Source organism: Haliaeetus leucocephalus, unplaced genomic scaffold (assembly GCF_000737465.1).
Source record: "Haliaeetus leucocephalus isolate CR32 unplaced genomic scaffold, Haliaeetus_leucocephalus-4.0 Scaffold495, whole genome shotgun sequence".
NCBI lineage: Eukaryota > Metazoa > Chordata > Aves > Accipitriformes > Accipitridae > Haliaeetus > Haliaeetus leucocephalus.
In genome coordinates, this window is record NW_010972931.1 from 2,169,288 (window position 1) to 2,188,590 (window position 19,303).

General features: G+C 38.5%; 1 protein-coding gene across 1 annotated transcript in view; it reads right to left on the reverse strand.

Annotated features, from left to right (window-relative positions):
• Positions 1-18,578, reverse strand: part of TUBGCP3 (tubulin, gamma complex associated protein 3) — a 52,744-nt gene extending 34,166 nt beyond the window's left edge. Inside the window, exons 1-5 of the mRNA XM_010575794.1 lie at positions 18,401-18,578; positions 7,790-7,897; positions 5,971-6,038; positions 2,521-2,598; positions 1,686-1,903 (exon numbers count right to left, since the gene is read on the reverse strand). Of these exons, the coding sequence (XP_010574096.1) occupies positions 1,686-1,903; positions 2,521-2,598; positions 5,971-6,038; positions 7,790-7,897; positions 18,401-18,578 (650 nt within the window). The remainder of the gene's footprint in view (positions 1-1,685; positions 1,904-2,520; positions 2,599-5,970; positions 6,039-7,789; positions 7,898-18,400) is intronic.
• Between the last annotated feature and the right edge of the window lie 725 nt (positions 18,579-19,303).

Below are 19,303 nucleotides of genomic sequence, written 5' to 3' on the forward strand. Positions count from 1 at the left end.
TAAAGAGAGAGCAGTGAATTTCTATAAAATGGAACAGCCTGAACAGGTCAGACCAAGAATATGTCAGGAACAGGGTAGGTTCTGCTGATATTTTTAAGCAAGTAGATATATGAAATAACCTCATTGACATACTGTTCTATACTGTATCAGGATTATATAAAGGTTGAGGTTGGAAGGGACCTCTGGAGATCACCTCCTCCAACCCTCCTACTCAAAGAGAGAAGGTTACCTGGTGCACTGCCCAGTCATGTTTTGAATATTTTCAAGCATGGAGACTACACAACCTCTCTGGGCAATCCATTTCAGTGTTTCACAACATTCCCCCACCTTCAAACATACAGCCCACCTCACTGCAAAAGAAAGGTTTTTTTCCCCTTATGTTAACTGTAATTCCCAGTCTCACAAGTTTTGCCAATTACCTCTTGTCCTTTCCCTGGGCACTACCAAGAAAAGTCTGTCTCAGTCTTCTCTACTCCCCTGGTCAGGTATAATCATGTGGGTAAGATCCCCTGAACCTTTTCTCCTCCAGGCTGAACAGTCCCAGCTCTCACAGCCTCCCCTCACATGTCAGATGCTCCAACCCCTTAATTAGTTTAGTGGTTCCTTCTCCAGGCTCCCTCCATTCTGTCCATGTCTTTTTCTGTACCATAACTGGACCCAGCATTTCAGATGTGTCCTCACCAGTACTGAGCAGAGAGGAAGATCTACCTCCATCAACCTGTTGAACCACTCCCTCTCACAGGGATGTTTATTTTCCCTCCATAGAACATAAATTCTGTGAAGTGCATCTCTGTCAGGCTTTGTAGAGCTACAGGGGTAATACAACATGATATCCCATGGCACAAGGACTCAGATTTTGAGCATGTCACTTTCTGTGTTAGCTTATTTAACAAAGTCAACACTAGGGTAATCATCTTATGGCTTATAATGGCCAGGTTTTACCTATAAAAAATCTGAACTATTTGGTATTTTAATGTTTCACTTCCAAGTGTAGATTCACCTTGGTATGAACAGACAATTAAACCACTGCTGAACAGTAGGTGATTTAAGATTTTTTTTCCTAATAGCTAATTTTTTTTAGTCAACTCTTGTCTAATTTTTTTTTTCCCAAAAAAACCCTGTCCACTCAAGATGTGAGACAGCTTAATACAACAGCCAACCTGCTGTAAGCATGCTTAAAAGAAAGTCAGACCATGCAAGAAAGGCCACCCATTTGAAAATGGAGGATATTAAGTCTACTAATCTGACACTGGCTGAGGAATGCTTTGTAAAAGGAACTTGAGTGGGGACTTTAAATCCAAGGTTTTTATGGAAGAAAGATAAAGACTATTTTAAAGGGTTTCAGAGAACTGAGAAATTTGGAAAAGGACTTGGCACTAGAATCCAAAGGAGAGGATCCAGTAAAGTATCAGCAGTTCAGCAGATAGCTAAGTTTAAGAATGTATATGCTTGGCCAGCCATTTATGACTTCATATAATCATATAACAGCACCTGATATTCAGAACTGTTCAGCTAAGGAACTCGGTTTCTATGCACCTACAGTAGAATTTCCAATGGCATACAAATGGGGAGGGTGGGGGAACGAAAAATGAGAGAAAAAAAAAAGCAACAACAACAACAAAAAAAAAGCAGATCATCTCTACCCTTCTCCAAACCTATTTGTAAGGTAAAACAGTTTAATTTACCCTGGAAGCAGTGACTGTGGAGTTGGCGTTGGCCCATTCAGGGCATACAGGCTGATGCTGCTGATCCCACTGCTCCCCATGCTGCCAGAACTCTGGGCAGACTGAGCACTGCGGTCCTGGTAATTCAATGGAAGGCTTTGAGGCCTGGCATAGTAATAAGGGGTTGAGTGAGCATCCCGTGGCAACGCTTGAGCAAAAAGCGTGGCATAACTTGATACCTGAAAAGGAAAGGATTTGAAAAGGGAGGAATAAAACGAAAAGATTTGTGAGTTGCTTTAAGTCATGTCTTACAACAGGAGTGTAATATTCAACAACACAAAAAATAACTGAAGACCATATTTATGCAAAGAAAAATTTGTTGTTACAATTATAATGACAAAAAAGCAAGTCCCTTACAGTGAGCAAAAGTACTTTTCGCAATACAGCTTATTTTTGTCTGCAAATTGTCATTAGCAATAGCTGCAAAAAGCACTTTGGTGCTAGCAGAACTGCAACCAAAGGAGGAATTTTGCTCTCCCTATTCCATTTCAAACTCATTAGCACATGAGCAGACATTACACCACCAAGCAGAAAGCAAATAAAAAAATCCACCCACCTAATAAAGTCACAACTTCAGCTACAAATGTTGGACAGCTCATATTTCTACATTTACTTAGCACAGAAAAATTACACAGAAAAAAACTGCAGATACTTAAGTGTGTTCTTCCTTTCAGCCTCACAAACAAACACAACCTGAGGTGTTGGTTCCAAGTCTAGATAGTGATTCTTAATGACATCTAAAGTAAGTGACACACATTGACCGTTTCTCAGAACTAACAAAGGTCTCCTCACTTACCTTGTTAGACTGCTTACGTGGATCTTCACTAAGGCTAAGCAGGAGGTAGAGTATTGACCATTTATTTTTCAAAATGCCCTTTAAAAAAAAAAATTAAGACAAACAGAAATGAGTTTGGTTTAACTCTTGATAATGATGTATTTTTTTTTATTATCTAGCCTACTAACATGTACACATATAAATCAATTTTCCACACAAATAAGACCAACTCAGAGCCACATTCTTGAGAAAACTGGGAATGTGCAGTGCAGCCTCTGTATTGCTAATGTTATTAATTTTCTCCACTGTGTTCAAATCATGAACTCAACCTGCTCTGAGATCAGCAAGTACACTCAGTTTAAAATTCATAGCTTCTAAGAAAGAGGTTTATACAGAGTTGAACTTTTACCAGCATTCCCACACACTCTGACCATTTAAAACATCTCAGATCGGGATGCTACTGTAACCTAAAGGTGAAGAAGGAAAATTCTTGATACAGTCTTAAGCAAAGAACTGTCTTTTCTCCACTTTCCCCTTCACTGTCCTTTACAGGGAGGCTTCAAAAGTTTGAGGGTTTCAATTTCTATTACTTTAAATGCCATTTAAGAGAGCTACCAAAATTTTCACAGCTTAAGATAGACACGTTGTTAATGTGAAACTTGAGGTATGTGCAATATAGTCTCTAGCAAATAGACAGATACATACAGACTGCTAGAATAACACTCGCAGCAACTTTAGGTCTCAGCAGAAAGCTTAGCAGCAGAAGACAGAACAATGCTAAAGCCCAAGCTACAAAAAGAACACTTTGAAGAGAAGAGTTATGGCCAATATCAAAATGTTTTATTTTAGATAGGCAAATGTTTCTAGATATATTACTCCATAGTTCTGTGACACTCATCCTTGCACCTGAATTGATCAGGGATATAGAACCTCATAATGGACATTAAGTAGTGGAGTAAGACAAAGAAACTCACACAAGTTCCCTCACAATATTGATCAGGCTATTGTCTGGAATACTAAGCAATGCTGAATATAAAGAAAACTTCAGTCATACCAAGATTCAACAAAGAGTCTGTCCCTTATGAAGCAACGTAATTCAGTGCTATCAGTCTTGCAAAAACCACTTTCAAGGTCACTTTGAAATTCTCTTTTTTAAACACATTTTCACTCTCACCTTTTTCTATTTTTGCTGTTTCTCTGCAAATTATGCATTTTGCACATATATGTTACACGGTATAAGAATTTTGGCCATAGAACATTTCTTTCTTCAGGACAGAGCCCACTAACTAAACCTACCAAAGCTCTACATTTGTCATAAAAGCATAGAAGGAGACATTCTATAATCATTATGTAGAGCAGAAGTTTATTGTCTTCTGCTTTGATCTCAACAAGAAGCAGAAAGTAGAGGTATTGCATCTGTTGCAAGTAACTAATCCAGCAACTCATTAACAGCTGATGAAGAAGGAGCAGCAACATTACCACTGCTTCTGTGGGCCAGGACAGAGTAAGTCTAAGTGCCTCAAGACGCATGGTTTGCTCAACTGGCAAGCTGCCACTAAAATAAGCACTGACCTCCTTTTCTCTTTAGAGTAATGGATGAAATGAAGTTAAAACAGATTTACACAAGCTTTTTTCTTTCTCCTAGTTGCTTTCAAGAGAATTGCTGGAGGAAGAAAAAGCCTCATTGATTCAAGAAACGCATATTCCTTCTGTGCCCTTCCCTAAGCTCATAGGGAAAGGAAATGATTGTCCACCATTAGTAATAAACCTAACAGCAGATTGAATAATAATTGGTAGTATGAATTTCAAAGAAGGCAGTATTCAGATGATACCATTTCATGTACAGAAGATGCTAGCACAGAAAAAAACAATACAGAAGGTAAAAAGAACCTCAAACATTTGAGCAGGCAGCAAAATACAAGGAGATAGCTAATGTAAGCTTGTATTACATTCGGAAGAATAACCAAACTGATACAAACACGGACAAGGCATTTTGTTTCCAAGTTTACAGCCATCATGCTCTGCAGCTATGGTGCTTGTGAAATGCAATGGCATGGCAACACAGTACGTAAGCTACAGAAACATGTTACAGAAAACCTATATTAAAAGAACAAGATCACATAATGTAATACATGCAAGAAGAGGCTGAAACAAACGGCTGAGGTCATCAGAACAGGTGTCTGCAAACCAGTGACACTTGCTCCATTGTACAAACCAATGCAAACAATATACAAACCCACACGATAAGGAAAACAGGAAAAGTTACACAACTTCAGCTCCAAGCACTAACAAACTAATGGGTAAGTTAAGTGTGGATGAGGGGAAGGGCAGAACCGAGTTCTGACTAGTCATACTCTCCACAGAATCACTTTTTTGTCATCTTAAAATCTTAGTATTGTCCCATAAAACTCAGCCATGATCTATACATAAATTAATGAATAAAAAGCAGAAGAGGAGAGAAAAACATTTCTCCTAAATACAAAGGGCAAAATAAGGACAAATTTTCTGTGATATAGAAAGCATCATCTTTTACATTAACTGAATTTTCTTGTCAAAAATCAGGTGTGTACAAGTGACAACTGGGAATCTTATTCTATTACTGCCCACCACATTCTACCTTGCTAAATACTCAATTTTATGGAGAATCCAGAACAGATTAGCAGCAGTCATTTTTCACCTACATCAGCTGAATTTCTATCCCCACATCTTTCCCCCCTTTCACCTAGTCCATCTTCTTGCATCATGAGCTTTCTGTACACTAACATCTTTTGTCAGAAGATCAACATGCAGTATTCTTTGATTAACACTAGGGTTAGCAGAACCATCAAAGTCAGCAAACTCTTAACCTTCAACATTAAGACTTTAGAGCACTTAAAAATTCAGAAGCGTGAGGACTGTTTGAACCCTAGATTAATAAAATCAATATACTTGTAAGGCATTGCTGTAAAATAAATGATGAGAAAATTCATCAGTTTTACATATAAAATGAACAGTTATTTTTACAGAGTTCCTTCCTTCATATGAAGAGGCCCGTCATGTAACTGGACTCAAACTAAAAATGTATCCTTTATTCTCTTCCAATTTACAATTAAATCCAAATTAATTTCTAATTAATAGCAAACAGCTCATAGTAAAAAAAAAAAAAAAAGTGACTTGTAAACTTTTTCACAGAAATTACAAAATGCTTGATGTTGGAAGGCACCTTTGAAGATCATCTAGCCCAACCAACCCCCCTGCTCAAAGCAGGGTCGTCTACAGTATGTTGCCCATGACTGTGTCCAGTCAGGTTTTGACCCTCTCCAAGGATGGAGACTACACAACTTTCCTGGGCAACCTGTTCGAGTATCCAACCATCCTCTCAGTAAAAATATTGTTAATGACCTGAGCACTCTCCAGAACAACTCTATAACATCAGAAGGATGCATGTGTGTGCCTTCAGTTTCTTTACTCTTTATACAATTATTACACTACCTGTGAACTGAGTTTTCTGTAGAGTTCTGAAAACAAAGCAGCATCTGCTTCCCTTCTTTGTCGCACAACTATTAAAAAAAAAAAGAAACATGGATCAAAAAATTTGAAAGAAGTATAAGAGTTTTCCTGTTTTCATGTTATCTGCATTCCAGCCCTGAAAATTCTTGCATCAGAAGTGATGCAATGTAAGTACCTGTTTTTCTTAGAGCAATCAAAATATACACCTCTTAAATAAGTGCCCTTTTAAAGTCTAGTCTGCCATTCTGTAGGTTTAGGGAATTAAAACATAACTGAAAGCAGATATGTGTTAAAGAATGCTATAAAGCCCTTCACAAAATTAAGTGTAAATGTTCCTATTTTAGGCAATCAAAGCAAGAAACAAAAGTAGTAATGCCACTTGCTCAAAGTTAAGCAGAATTCCAAGGTCACACGCTTCTATATATTAAGAAAAATAAGTCTCAATCACTGCCAGTTACATAACAGAAGTCTTTGCTCAGAGGAAAAACATCTTCGAGCTTTAAGAGGTCTTCAGAAAAGCCTTGTTATATCAGAAAGAACCAGGTTTAAAAAAAAGAAGAAAAAAAAAGAAAGATAAAACAAAAACATCTGAAGAAACCTTAATAATAAAAAAATGCTGTTAAATGTTAGAATTGTTAATTAGCATCAAAAGCCACTGCTAAGTACACTTTGCCAAATAAGTCACTTCCTGCATGGTAACTCCAAAATATGTGTAAATTTAGAAGGATATATCCAGTCACTTGTTACATGAACACTAGCATCAGCCTACGAGCTGAAGTTGGGGAGAAGGAAGATGATGGAAGATTGCCCTCTTCAAAACTCCTGGCAATAGGCCCAAAGCATGTAGCAACTCATCATGCAGAAAGCGTATACTGTAGATTCCAGTGTTTTGGACTTGCATCTAGAGACATTCTAATGGGCTTATTTGCCTATTAGCAAGATGTGGAACCTCTGCATTAGGAAAAAATACACATGTATTTTAAAACAGTTACAACCACTGACTTTGGCCACCCTAATTCAATCTCCCTGACTGAATAGTCAAAGCTCAAATATGAATCTTTAATTTAATTAGTGTAGTTCAAGTAACTGTTTCTGGACATTCTCCTGTAGAGCAGACAATCTGCTGAAAGCAGTATTTGGCTTTTCCAGAAGAATGCATCACATCCCCATTGGATTCACACAATGCAACACTTGACTCAGAGCAGCATACAGCACAATGGAATGTAATTGCAACATAACTTACACTGTCACAGTCTAATGTTTTAGTTTTGAGAAGGTGGTTGCAGAAAACTTGTAGAGAAACTGAAGGCAAGAAATATCAGGTAGGTCACATAAACAATTCCACCAGTTCCCAGGATGCTCATTCAGCAAGTTTCACGCAGGTGCTCATGAAGTTAATTGCGCCAAAGTATAATATTTCTAAAGTGCACATCACAAAAATATAAGTCTTCTAAAAAGAACTATGAATTCGTAAAGTCTGAGTACTATTAAAGTGAAAGGAGTGCAATATTAATTGTTCTTTATTTTCATGGTGGCTAAGATACAAAGTCAATGGCAGCAAGGGAAGTCTAAACTGAGCATTCAGAAAAATCTGAGCTGTGAATACAAATAGCTACTCCGGAATACTAGCTAGGAATTAACGGAATTTCCATGATGATATTTTCAGGGATGAGTATTAATAACAGATAAGACAACTATCTGTGAGGCAGAGTTGTCCCATTTTCAGAGGAATAAAGTGATTAAATAACTTCTTGAAGAACTTCCATTCCTATTTCTAAGAAAGAAACAAAGACGTGCTTACGCTCTTTCTTGATTTTCTCCGCTACAAGAAATTCATCTCGTTCAACAGTGGGAGCAAAGTTGCTTCCAATAACTCTCACTGCATACTGAAACTGCTGGGCTGCATCAGCTGAAAGAAAAAAGGAAAACCATCTCAGTTAAGCAAAGTGTTAAAGTTCTGTTAAAATAAATTTTAAAAAAAAAAGCGTAAACGTACCTGGCTTAGATCAGGTAACATTATACTATAATCCTTAGACACACTTCTAATCAGAGGGCAGTAAAGTCCAGTTTACTCATGAGCACATTATCAATGCTATATGTACTTCAAACACACTCACCTGTATACACTCCACAAAATAACTGCGCTTAAATTTGTGAATAAGCCTTTGCTATTCTGTGCTGACAGAAGATACACTTATCCTACCCAGTTATTAGAGAGCATTAGCATACCTCAGCCAGCTCTCCCCTTCCCCACAGACTGAAATGCTGTGGGACTTGGCACAAAGTCACACAATTTAGCTCACACATAGGAACAACATAGCCATGTTTGCCAGGCACACTCTCCCACCAGGCATCCAAACTGGATTATCCTACCTGTGGATCTTTACTTAGATATCCACAACAGTGGTTTTACCAGTTTGCGTGTTGGTTTTTGGTTTGGTTTGGTTTTTAAAACAGTTTACATGGTTTCACCACTTGGGTTCAAAGCTAGCTCAGAGAGATCAGCATCATCTCCTAATGCATAATGTAAATACTAATGTAGAGGTCACAAGCCAGTGACCTCCCTCTACTGCTCCTTCCTCATGCAATAACTCTATTTTTAATATTGTTGCTGAACAGTACTGGTTTAGTGCAAGTTATCTCTGCTTTCTGGGAAGATTAATAGTTTGGTAGTGCTGAGTTAGGGCCAGGTTAGTATTAATGCCTCTACAGCATAGTCACGTTCCCATTTATTGACCTGAAAAAAAAAAAAAAACCAATCAAACAATAACCCCACAGATGTGTCAAGTGCCCTTACAAAACATCAGGTAAATTCCTACTCCTTGTAAAGGAATAACTGTAATAACATGAGGGGAAAGGTACATAAGAAAAAGCAAGTGTAAATGCGTTGTGTCAGCTGCTTGAATCCTCACACTTCCTGACTTCAGGAAAAAAAAAAAATCTAAGCAATTCTGCATATTAAGTTTGTTTTGTATATAACAATTATGTGTGCAAGTGCATCAGACTCTCTGTGTTTTATTTAGTCAGTTAAGCAGTCAAACTTTCAGAGAAAATTGTAGAGTAATGCAGCAATGATTCAGCCAAGGAAAAAGCAAGGATGCTGGCTTGGACAAATACATACAAAAGGAACAGAAAAACAGAATAGGGTAAAAGTCCACTAGAAGCAGAAATACTTTAAGCATTGAATCATCTCTTAAATTAACTAATATTTACAACTGAAAAAAAAAAATCACTTGGGAGATACGAGTCAATTGTTGATTAAATGCATTAAAATATCCAGAAATTGATGGAAAGGAGAAATTTGAAATCAGAACGTACTACATTCTTTCTGAATGCCCATTTTTTACTGTCTTGCGATATAAATGCCACCCACTGGTCCTAATCTACTAGAATACAACTGTAGACCAGCAAACATTAACCAGTTCACACAAAGCAGTACTTCACACAATCAGGAAAAAAGCCTGCTCAGACAGAATCATTAATATTTAACAGTATTTGACAATATTGGTCTACAAAAGGAGCAAGGGTATCATTCTACTTCCAGGGAAGAAAGTGCCAATATCCAGACCACTGTAAGGTCACAAGTCTGCATAACTTAAATGCCTCCCAGAAAGAACAGTTCTACTGTTAGACTAAGCAACCTCTCATTTGCAACAGGGACTTGAAAATACAAATATAAAAGAATTTAATAGTTCATCTATTGATAGCTGAAACTGAACTGATGAACCAGGTGGGAAGAGTTAAGTATGAGGAAGTGTTTCTGAGTAATTCTTAGGTATAATACATGTCATTGCAGAACAACTCAAGATTTCCAAAAGTATTCTGCAAGGCCAGTTGAAGCCAAATACTGGCACTGAGTTATCCCAAACAATAGTAAGAGTTTTATCTTCCGTTAATTCCTCAACTGTCTACCTAGCAGCAGTTAAGCAAGAGCTAGGCTTTTCCAGTAATTCTTACGTATTTTTGGCATGTTGTTATAGTGAATTAACGGGGCTACAAATTAAAAATAAAATTGCTAAGAGAGTTCCAGGTCAAGCATCTAGGATGAACTAAAGTCAGGAGGAAGGATCAAGGGTACTTTATCAGTTATGACTTGTGTCTAGATTAAATAATAAACTCCCTCACTGATTATTCACTAATAAGCAGGAGAGAATGGATCTCCAGTAAACCAGTTCAATACAAGTTATAGAAAAATACAAAAAGAAAGAAGCAATTAAAAAAACATAAAGAGATGTCATCTTAAAAAAAAAAACAACAAAAACAAACAAACACATGGACACAAATACCCCAACCACAACAAAGCCACAAGAACTTCCCCCTACAGCTCCTCCTCGCTCATTAGATGCATTACCCTCATTTTCTAAGGAAAATTATGCTCTGAAATTAACTTCTATGTCCACCTGCATCACCCTATCCCTTAGGGATTGCCTTTTTTACTTTTTTTTTTTTTTTTTTTAAAAACCAAATTTGATAGAGGTCTCGGGGATACCAAGTTAAACAGGTTTCATAGAAACTGGGGACTGGTAGCACAAACATCCAAACAACTCTCCCTGGGGGAGAGAGTGCACTGAAAGCTCAGTGGTTAAGTATTCCCTCTCGTTTGGCTGCACAGAACTGGCAGTATCAGGTACTGCCTCCTGCCCCGACCGTAGGAACAGAGACCTGGAGGGCGAGGGAAGAGGCATTTCTGAATAGAGCTACAGGGAATGAAAGTACAAGCTGGCGGTATTGCAGCTGAGCAATGCAGGGCATTTACTGAAGAGAAGATTTGCAACACAAATCCACAGGCAATAAAGACATATTTAACTTTACTGAACGAACTTGTTTACGATATACTGCAAGATCACAAATGTATCACAGTATGTTATCTTTTAAGAGGGCTGAATAACAAAATATGTAGTTGATTTTAAAAAGAAGTAATTCTGCTATGTCTGTACAATTGAGCGTTATTCATTCAGCTGCTTCTGCTCACTTTTCAGTAGATGCTATGATTTATACTGCGATTATCAGTAAGCTTAATGCTTGGAGAAAAATATAAAAATCAGAGCATTATATTTTACACTGAATGACAATGTACAGTTTTTCCAGTAAGCAATGCTATAAAAAAAATGAATAAACACAGTAAATAAATTCTTTGGTTCTGAACAAAATGTTTCATATCAGTGTTTCAAAAAGATTTAAGTGCTCTGTTTCCTCTCTGTTGTTCCCTGTGGCTTTGGAGGTTTAGATTAAATTCAAGTGAACCAAGATCTACACAATGAAAAATCAAGTGGGTTTACTGTCTTTAGTCACCTGATGAGATAATTACAAAATCCAGCGAAGATGTGTACAAAGCCTCTAGGGACACTCTGGAATTTCATTTCTCCAGAAGAATTGACTCAGAAAGATGGTTATACATTGCCAAAGTTTGGGGGGGGGGTTTCTTCGTTGATGATGTTGGAATGGGGATTTACCTCAAAACAGTAGGAGAAAATCATGGACTTTGCCATTTTTGTGTTTTCCAACCTGCCTCTGACGCTACAGCCTTTAGAAGACTACCTGTGCTTCTAGTTCTGTTGTACAAGGGAATATTGATGGCAAGAATAAGAGACAAAGAAACACATGAAAGTTTCTGGACAGAATCCTTGAAGATTTAAACCTCAATCAAATAAAAAACACAACAGATACATTATTAATAGCAAGTAGCAGGATTTTTTCCTGTAATGGGGAAGTTTTAAGAAAGATGTGTAACCTTCTATAATAAACTTCTATTTCAATACCAACCATAGCAAGACTAGTTAAAGCACAGAAACTTAGTACAGTCTTTTCCATACTGCCCTATGAAAGCTCTCTAGTTGAGAGACTACAATTCCATCAAAAAAATTCTGATTATTAAACCTGTTACACTAGTAACAACATGGAACAAAGTTATCCACACTGTACACATACAGATTTGCACTGGTAATTCAATAGCCTTGAAGCAAGACTGGTTTTATATTCTGTTTTATTCAGATTTTCATGTTTTATTCATATCAAGTCCAGCTTCTCTTTTACAAACAAAACTCCCTGCTGTGGGAGTTTCTCGAGCAGATTATTTCTTATGAGTCTGTAAAATAGCTTCAGTACCTAAAGTGATTAAACATAACTTAATACGGATATCTGTCAGTAAAATAAAGATTCACACAGTTTATAACTAATGGACACATTTAATTGCTTCCCTCCTCAAAGAACAACCATTATCACAGCAGACAGGCTTAAAATACACAGCTGTCTACGTATGTGTACCTCCTTCTTCATCAAAAAGTGATTACAGCATGACTCTCTTATGTAACAGTCAGCTCAACATACATGATGCATGAAATGGATGCAGCTATTTGCAGGGTAAGGGGGGAAACAGCACTGATCATGGCTCGTTTTCCAGAGGTCTGATCAGAGCCGTGAATGCAGGTAGAGACAGCCACTCACCCTTAGACTATATCCCTCAAGTAATACACACATACATACACAATTAATGACACTGGCAAGCTGCCATACAGCTGAGCGAAGAAACAGCACTTGTGAATCACCAAAAAAAAAAAAATTAAAAAATGTCTCCTTAGAGCAGAGCAATCTATCAATAATTCAAAGATCTATACTCTACTCAGCCATTCAAACTTTCCTACAAACAATGCAGTACTAAAACTGAACTACTTCAAAAGGCAGATAACAGCATTTTAAAGCTGCAGAAAAAACAAGTGTAGCACATGGAAAAAATACAGAAGCAATGCACAGGAAGAATTTGGTTGTAAAGAAAGCAAGGACAAACAGGACAAAACATAAAGTTTAAAGGAAAAGTTCAAGAGACAAAGATACAATTGGCCAATATACTTCCAAGAAGCCAGTATTTCAGAGGGAATGCTGAAATTGAGCAAGTTTTTTGCTAAAAAGAAGCTTCTAACATTACCTATAACTTTAGGAAGTGAACCAAAAGTCACTTTACAGTCTTATATTCTTTCAACACCATTGGCTTCAGAGATTAGCAAACTCTCTCCACTATCTCTTCCTCCAGTCACCTGTGTGTCATCTTAGACAAAAGCAGATATTCGTTATTATAAAACAATTACACTCTAAACTGCATTCAGTGCTCTAAGGGCGGCGCTGACTGGCAAACCCTGAAAAACCCCAAAATTCTTTCCTGTAACAAACTGTTTGCTAAACACCTAATGCACTACTATTGCAAAACTGTAGAACTCAAGAACCTTCTCACATATACCATGAGCAGATACTGTATTTATCAATATAGTAATGCTGCTGTATTTTCTCTGTTTTAACTATATCAGAAGTTCTACATCAGTATGAATTATTACCTGGGGAAAAAAAGCAATTGCATTAATATGATGTCATATACCAATAAACTAAAATACTAGTCCAGAATGTCATTAGTGTTACTATTTTGGTTTTGAAGAGAATCTGCACACATTGTATGCAAAACTGCTTGTTCCTGTAGAAAACATTGTGTTTGAGAAGTGCAATTTTAGGACTAGAGCAGTTATGAAGCAGTCCTGAAAAAAATTTAATTTTGTATCAGTCTTCTGCTTTAGTCAATGATCTTAAACTTCTCTGTTGTATGTTCATTTCTTTCAGAAAGAAAAATAATAGTAAAAACAAATTATAAAATGTAAACATAAAAATATTCTGTTCATGCAGGTTTTTTATCTGAAGCGTTTTAAGTTTATTCCTAATTAACAGTCTTTCCAGTCTCCACACTCCTCTCCTACAAAGGAAAAAAAGAACCCAAACCCACCAAATAAAATCCAAACCACACACACTCCCCTGTCTTTCCTTACTTCGAAGTTGTCCACAAACTTTGAAGCACAGCACAGGAAACATAACTATTCTTTAATTCTGTTAATATTCCTGGCTCTTGTTGTATTGTCAGTAAACAGATTTATAGTCCCACTGGACTATCAGCAACATGGTCAGACAACCTTCTCAGAACTTTCCCTCACTCTTAATTTTTGCCTAACTTGCCAGCTTGCATTTGCTTCTGTTATTGGCATAGGTAAAAAACCCTCCACATCACCTTTTGAATGAACTCTATGCTTTCCCCCCACCGTGAAATTTTAACATCTATTCCAATAGTTCAGAGCTTAAAAATCCCAGAACAAACCACAATAACAAAACCGCCACTCACGTTACATAGATTAACTGAAGGCCTTAGTATGGACTTCAGGTAGCAAACTGCTCTCTGAAGACTGAAATACTACTTTCTAGAGCATGCACACCTCCAGAAGTACTTTGGCACACAAAAATCTTTTTAGGATTCAAAACCAAATAGATGTAGCTTGATTATTTACAGCAATACCATTTGATTCCATTGGAGGCACTAAGAGTTCTTACAACTGACAAGCTTGTACAGCAGTCTACAAAGTCTCTAAGATTACCAAGAGGTTTGTGAAAGACAGCCAAGAACAAGAAGCTTTTTGTCAGAAGGATTAAATTCACTGCCCAAAGAGAGGCATGCAACCCTGTATAACTGCCAGAGTCCACAAATAAGGGAAGGGGGAATCATAGAAATTACTGCACAGGCAGGCAAGCTCTCTGCAAGATCAGGTATTAGTACAAAAGCAAAGCAGATAGCCTGGACAAACACAGAAGGATTGATAATACAAAACTAGACACTAGTTCTTAGACACTATGAGGACATGAGGAAGGAAGAGGTCAGCAATGGCTGCAGCCGCAGAGCGCAGGGATCCCCAATTAACCGCAGTGGGTGACTGTGGACACGCAGTGCCATGGGAAGCTAGCTTTAAGCCCTTACTTGGGAACTGGCTAAAGCACGGGAACAGAGATCTTTCAAACCTTAGATCCACCAAAAAAAAAAAAAAAAAGCTGAGGTAGATTTTTTTTTTTCCAATAGCGTTCTTCCAGGTAACTCAGCAGACCTTGTAATGAATTTCTCAGAGGCAGAGCTGTTTGTGAAAAAAACCCAGTAACTAGGACTATGCAGCTGACTGATTTTGGAAACAAAGCCAGCCATCTACTTAGTGGATGGTCCCAAAAAAGGGAGAAGAGAAAGAGGATAGCCCCACCACTGGAAGCCTCTGCAGCCATGTTCCATCATAGCACAAATTCACTTCAACATAAATCTTTAACAAGTGGGGAAGATGGAGGCCATCATGGGCAGAAATGAAAGAATCCTCAGTGGAGCCTGTTGTCTGCTGGGTTTATGGAGGACTTAAGGCATGGGATTGCAGAATGGAGACACGGATGCAGAATAACACCGCTCATCCCACATGAGCTGTAAGTGCACTGTTGTGATACAGACATTATATAAACGGAATCCTTCAGCTCCTTCTGAAGCCATAGCTTCCTCACAAACATAACAAAACACAAGTGCTGAGAAGGAACATAGCCAAGCAGAACAAACATTCTGAAGTACAAACTCAGGGAACGTACAGGCAGGAAGAACCGTTAGATTGTCAAGTCTCAACTCCTCTCTATTATTTACCCATTACATTTCACCCAATTACATTAGCACCTTGTATTTTACTAGACCACTTACTCCAGGAAGGTTTCAAAAGCTAGGATTTCAAGAAAATCACAGCAGGCTAACTACACAGATGGTTAAAGATGGCTGTTTGTACCCAGCTTCAGTCTCTTGTTACTAATTATTACTAGGAATTTCTCTAATGAATTTAAAGAGCTCTTAAGTATCTGAGCTTTTTCTCCCCTAAACTCTGTAGAAGTAATTGAACATTATAAATTACTTACCAAAGACTAAACTGATAATACTTGTAAAGTTTGCTTCAAAAAACAGAACACATATACAAAGCAGCCTACCTTCATCACTACACAAGGAGAGGAGAAGCTGCATGTAGACCACTAACCACACAAAAATACCATACTTTGAATTTATCCTGGGCTGAAAGGAAATTAGAGTTACAAGCCTGAAAAACAGTAAGATGCTAAATAACTTGTCTGGTGGTTTTCTTACCACCAAGGGATACATGCATCTACCTCAACACAGAGGATGCTGGTACTAACAAAATTCCCTTATTGTCTTTGTTCCTTGGACATAGAAACCAGGGAGGGGAACAACCACCATACACACCTTTCATGACTGAGATGTCTTTCACAGACTGCACAGTCTCTATGCACTTTGAATCAATAGCTGAGCTGATGACAAACTAACACAGGTACTACAGTTGAGTGTTTCAAGAGAAGTCTTACGTTGGAAGGGTGAGCCTTCAGTGCTAGTCCCTCATAACACAGGAGTGAAGAGCAGGGTAAGGATGGGCTTCCTATCTGTCACATGCATAAAAATACACGTAATGGTAAACATGGCAGACAACTCACACTATTATTTTTAAGTTATTACTTCAAGGGAGTCCTCAGATAACCCACAGGCGAACAGATGTAGCAAGCTACAGGTTGCACACAGCAGCTTAGCACGATTTTGAGCAAAATTTCCCCTTTCATTAGTCACACACAAAAGAGATTTTGTTTACATTGGTAGAATCCCAGCGTACAGGAATAGGTCCAACATTTATTTAAAAAATAACAAAAAACAGAGTTCTCTTGCATGTTTTTGCACATACTGCTTGCAAATAAGCTTCTTATTCCAGTCAAAAGAGATGGAGATGTATAGAAACTATGGCTTCAAAAAGAAGGCTAGACCCAAAGTTGGTAGAAGTGAGCCACTTCTCCTCAATACTCACACCTTGATTGATAAACACAGAGGTTGCTGTTTCTATTCTCATGCTCTATTTAAGTTTTATAAGTATCACAGACCTAGATGAGATACTCAGTATCAAGAAACAAGCTTAGATTGAGTTTAGATTGCAGTCCCTTTCAAATCTAAGAAAGAGTCATGAAGGAAACAGGATTAGGCAATATAGAAATAATGTCCTCACAGAGGCCTCCACTATTCCAGTAAAGCAAGACAATACCTTTTTCGATTTTTTTTTCTTGTTTTTCTTTTCAGAAGTAGAACTAGCACAATAATTTGAGGTTTCTGGTAGCAAAAAGTTTGAAGTGCTCTTAAGTAAGAACATATACTAACTGTATTAGAAAAAAGTTTCCAAGGAATGTTAAAAGCAAGAAACAGCTATAAAAGCAGAACTATAATAGCACCTTAGAATTGTAGGCTGATGTGAAATACCCTTTAATATAGTTAAACCAGCTTCTAAAAAAAAAAAAAAACCAAACGTGTGTGGTTACATAAAAACACAAGAGATATTAAACAGTTTAGAAGCTACTGTTGATTTGGGGGAGATAGGGGAAGAGTAGAAACTTGCCACATCCTGATAACATCTCACATCAGGAATTCCTGTCACAGAATTATTATAAATTGACATTTCTGGAAATGGGAAATTTATGGCCTTGCAGAAGACTTAAACATGCAAAGGAGAGGGAAAGGATTTTAGAAAACAAAACAGAACACAGAGGTCAACAGCTGTTGATCATAGAATCATGGAACCCTTTAGGTTGGAAAAGACCCTTAAGATCCCTGAGTTCAAGCAATCAACAGAATGTTTCTGTGAAGGGGTCCCTACTCAACATTTCAGTGAAGACAAAGAAATTCCAACTTCTTACCAACTCTTCCAAGCTTCTAAGATAAATCACAGAATCACAAAATGGTTTGGGTTGGAAGGGACCTTTAAAGACCATCTAGTCCAAACCCCCTGCCATGGACAGTGATGTCTTCCACTAGAACAGGTTGCTCCAAGTCCCATCCAACCTGACCTTGAACACTGCCAGGGATGGGGCATCCACAGCTTCTCTGGGCAACCTATGCCAGTGTCTCACCAAGCTCATCATAAAAAAATTCTTCCTTATGTCCAATCTAAACCTACCCTCTTTTAGTTTAAACACCATCACCCCTTGTCCTGTCACTTCAGGCCTTGGTAAAAAGTCTGTCATTCTTATAAGCCCTCTAAGTACCGAAAGGCCACAATACGGTCTCCCTGGAGCCTTCTCTTCTCCAGGCTGAACAACCCCAACTCTCTCAGCCTGTCCTCACAGGAGAGGCCATCTTCGTGGCCTCCTCTGGACCTGCTCAAGCAGGTCCTTATGTTGGGGGCCCCAGAGCTAAACACCGTACGCCGGGGACGGGGGGTCTCATGAAAGCAGAATAGAGGGAGAGAATCACTTCCCTTGGCCTGCTGGCCACACTTTTGATGGAGCTCAGGATATGGTTGGCTTTCTGGGCCATGAGCGCACATTGCCAGCTCATATACCATTTTTCATCCACCACTATCCCCAAGTCCTTCTCTGCAGGGCTGCTCCAAATCCATTCACCCCCCCAGTATGACTAATATTGGGGTTGCTCCAACCCAGGTGCAGGACCTTGCACTTGGCCTTGTTGAACTTCATGAGATTCACATGGGCCCACTCCTCAAGCCTGTCAAGGTCCCTCTGGATGGCATCCCATCCCTTTCCTCAAGCATACCAGCTGCACCACTCAGCTTGGTGTCATCTGCAAACCTGCTAAGGACATACTCAATCCCACTGTCTATATCATTAATAAAGATATTGACCAGCATCAGTCCCAATACAGACCCTCGAGGGACACCACTTGTTACTGATCTCCATTTCAACATTGACTGCAACTCTTTAGATGTGGCCATCCAGCCAGTTCATTATCCATCGAATAGTTCATATCTTTCCAATGCAGAGACAAGGAAGGTGTGTAAGATGATGAGGTGCTGTCTCCAGTAGATGGAAACATAATGTTTGAGAGAAAGAGAGAGACAGTAAGTGGGTTTTCACCTTGTCACTCATTTTCTAGACTTTTAAGATAGCAGTAGCTGACATTTAGGCCATGTTTTAGTCAGTTTCAACCCAATTCTTTACAAGTCAGTACTCAAAATTATTAGTTACCGTCATGGAAATACCTAAAGGTAACTGGGAGTGACTTGCCAGAAGAGAGTGGCATGGAGGGAGAAAAGAACACATAAAAGACTTTATAGCCACTACTAATAAGGAAGAAAGCCATCTCTCATACAAGAAAACATGTACAACAAAAGCTATGGCACAAATTTGTCTAGCGAGCGATGATTACAAAGACAGCAACTTAAAAAAGGAGACTTCGCAGATGCACCTCTTCCTTTCCACCCTCCAACTGCTTACTAAAAACAGTCTTTGCCTTGATTGCAACAGATAGAAACTTACACAAACAGGCAAGAGATTCATTCCCTTGCTGGAGGATCACAGCAGCGTCAAGCTATAGAGGACCTAGCGGATGTCAACGGCTTGAGCAGACACCGGAGGAAGGCGGAGAGATTCCTGAACGTGCAGACGAGCCACTTTTTGCCCCAAACACCCCGGCAGCGCTGCCCCATCCCCGCCAAGA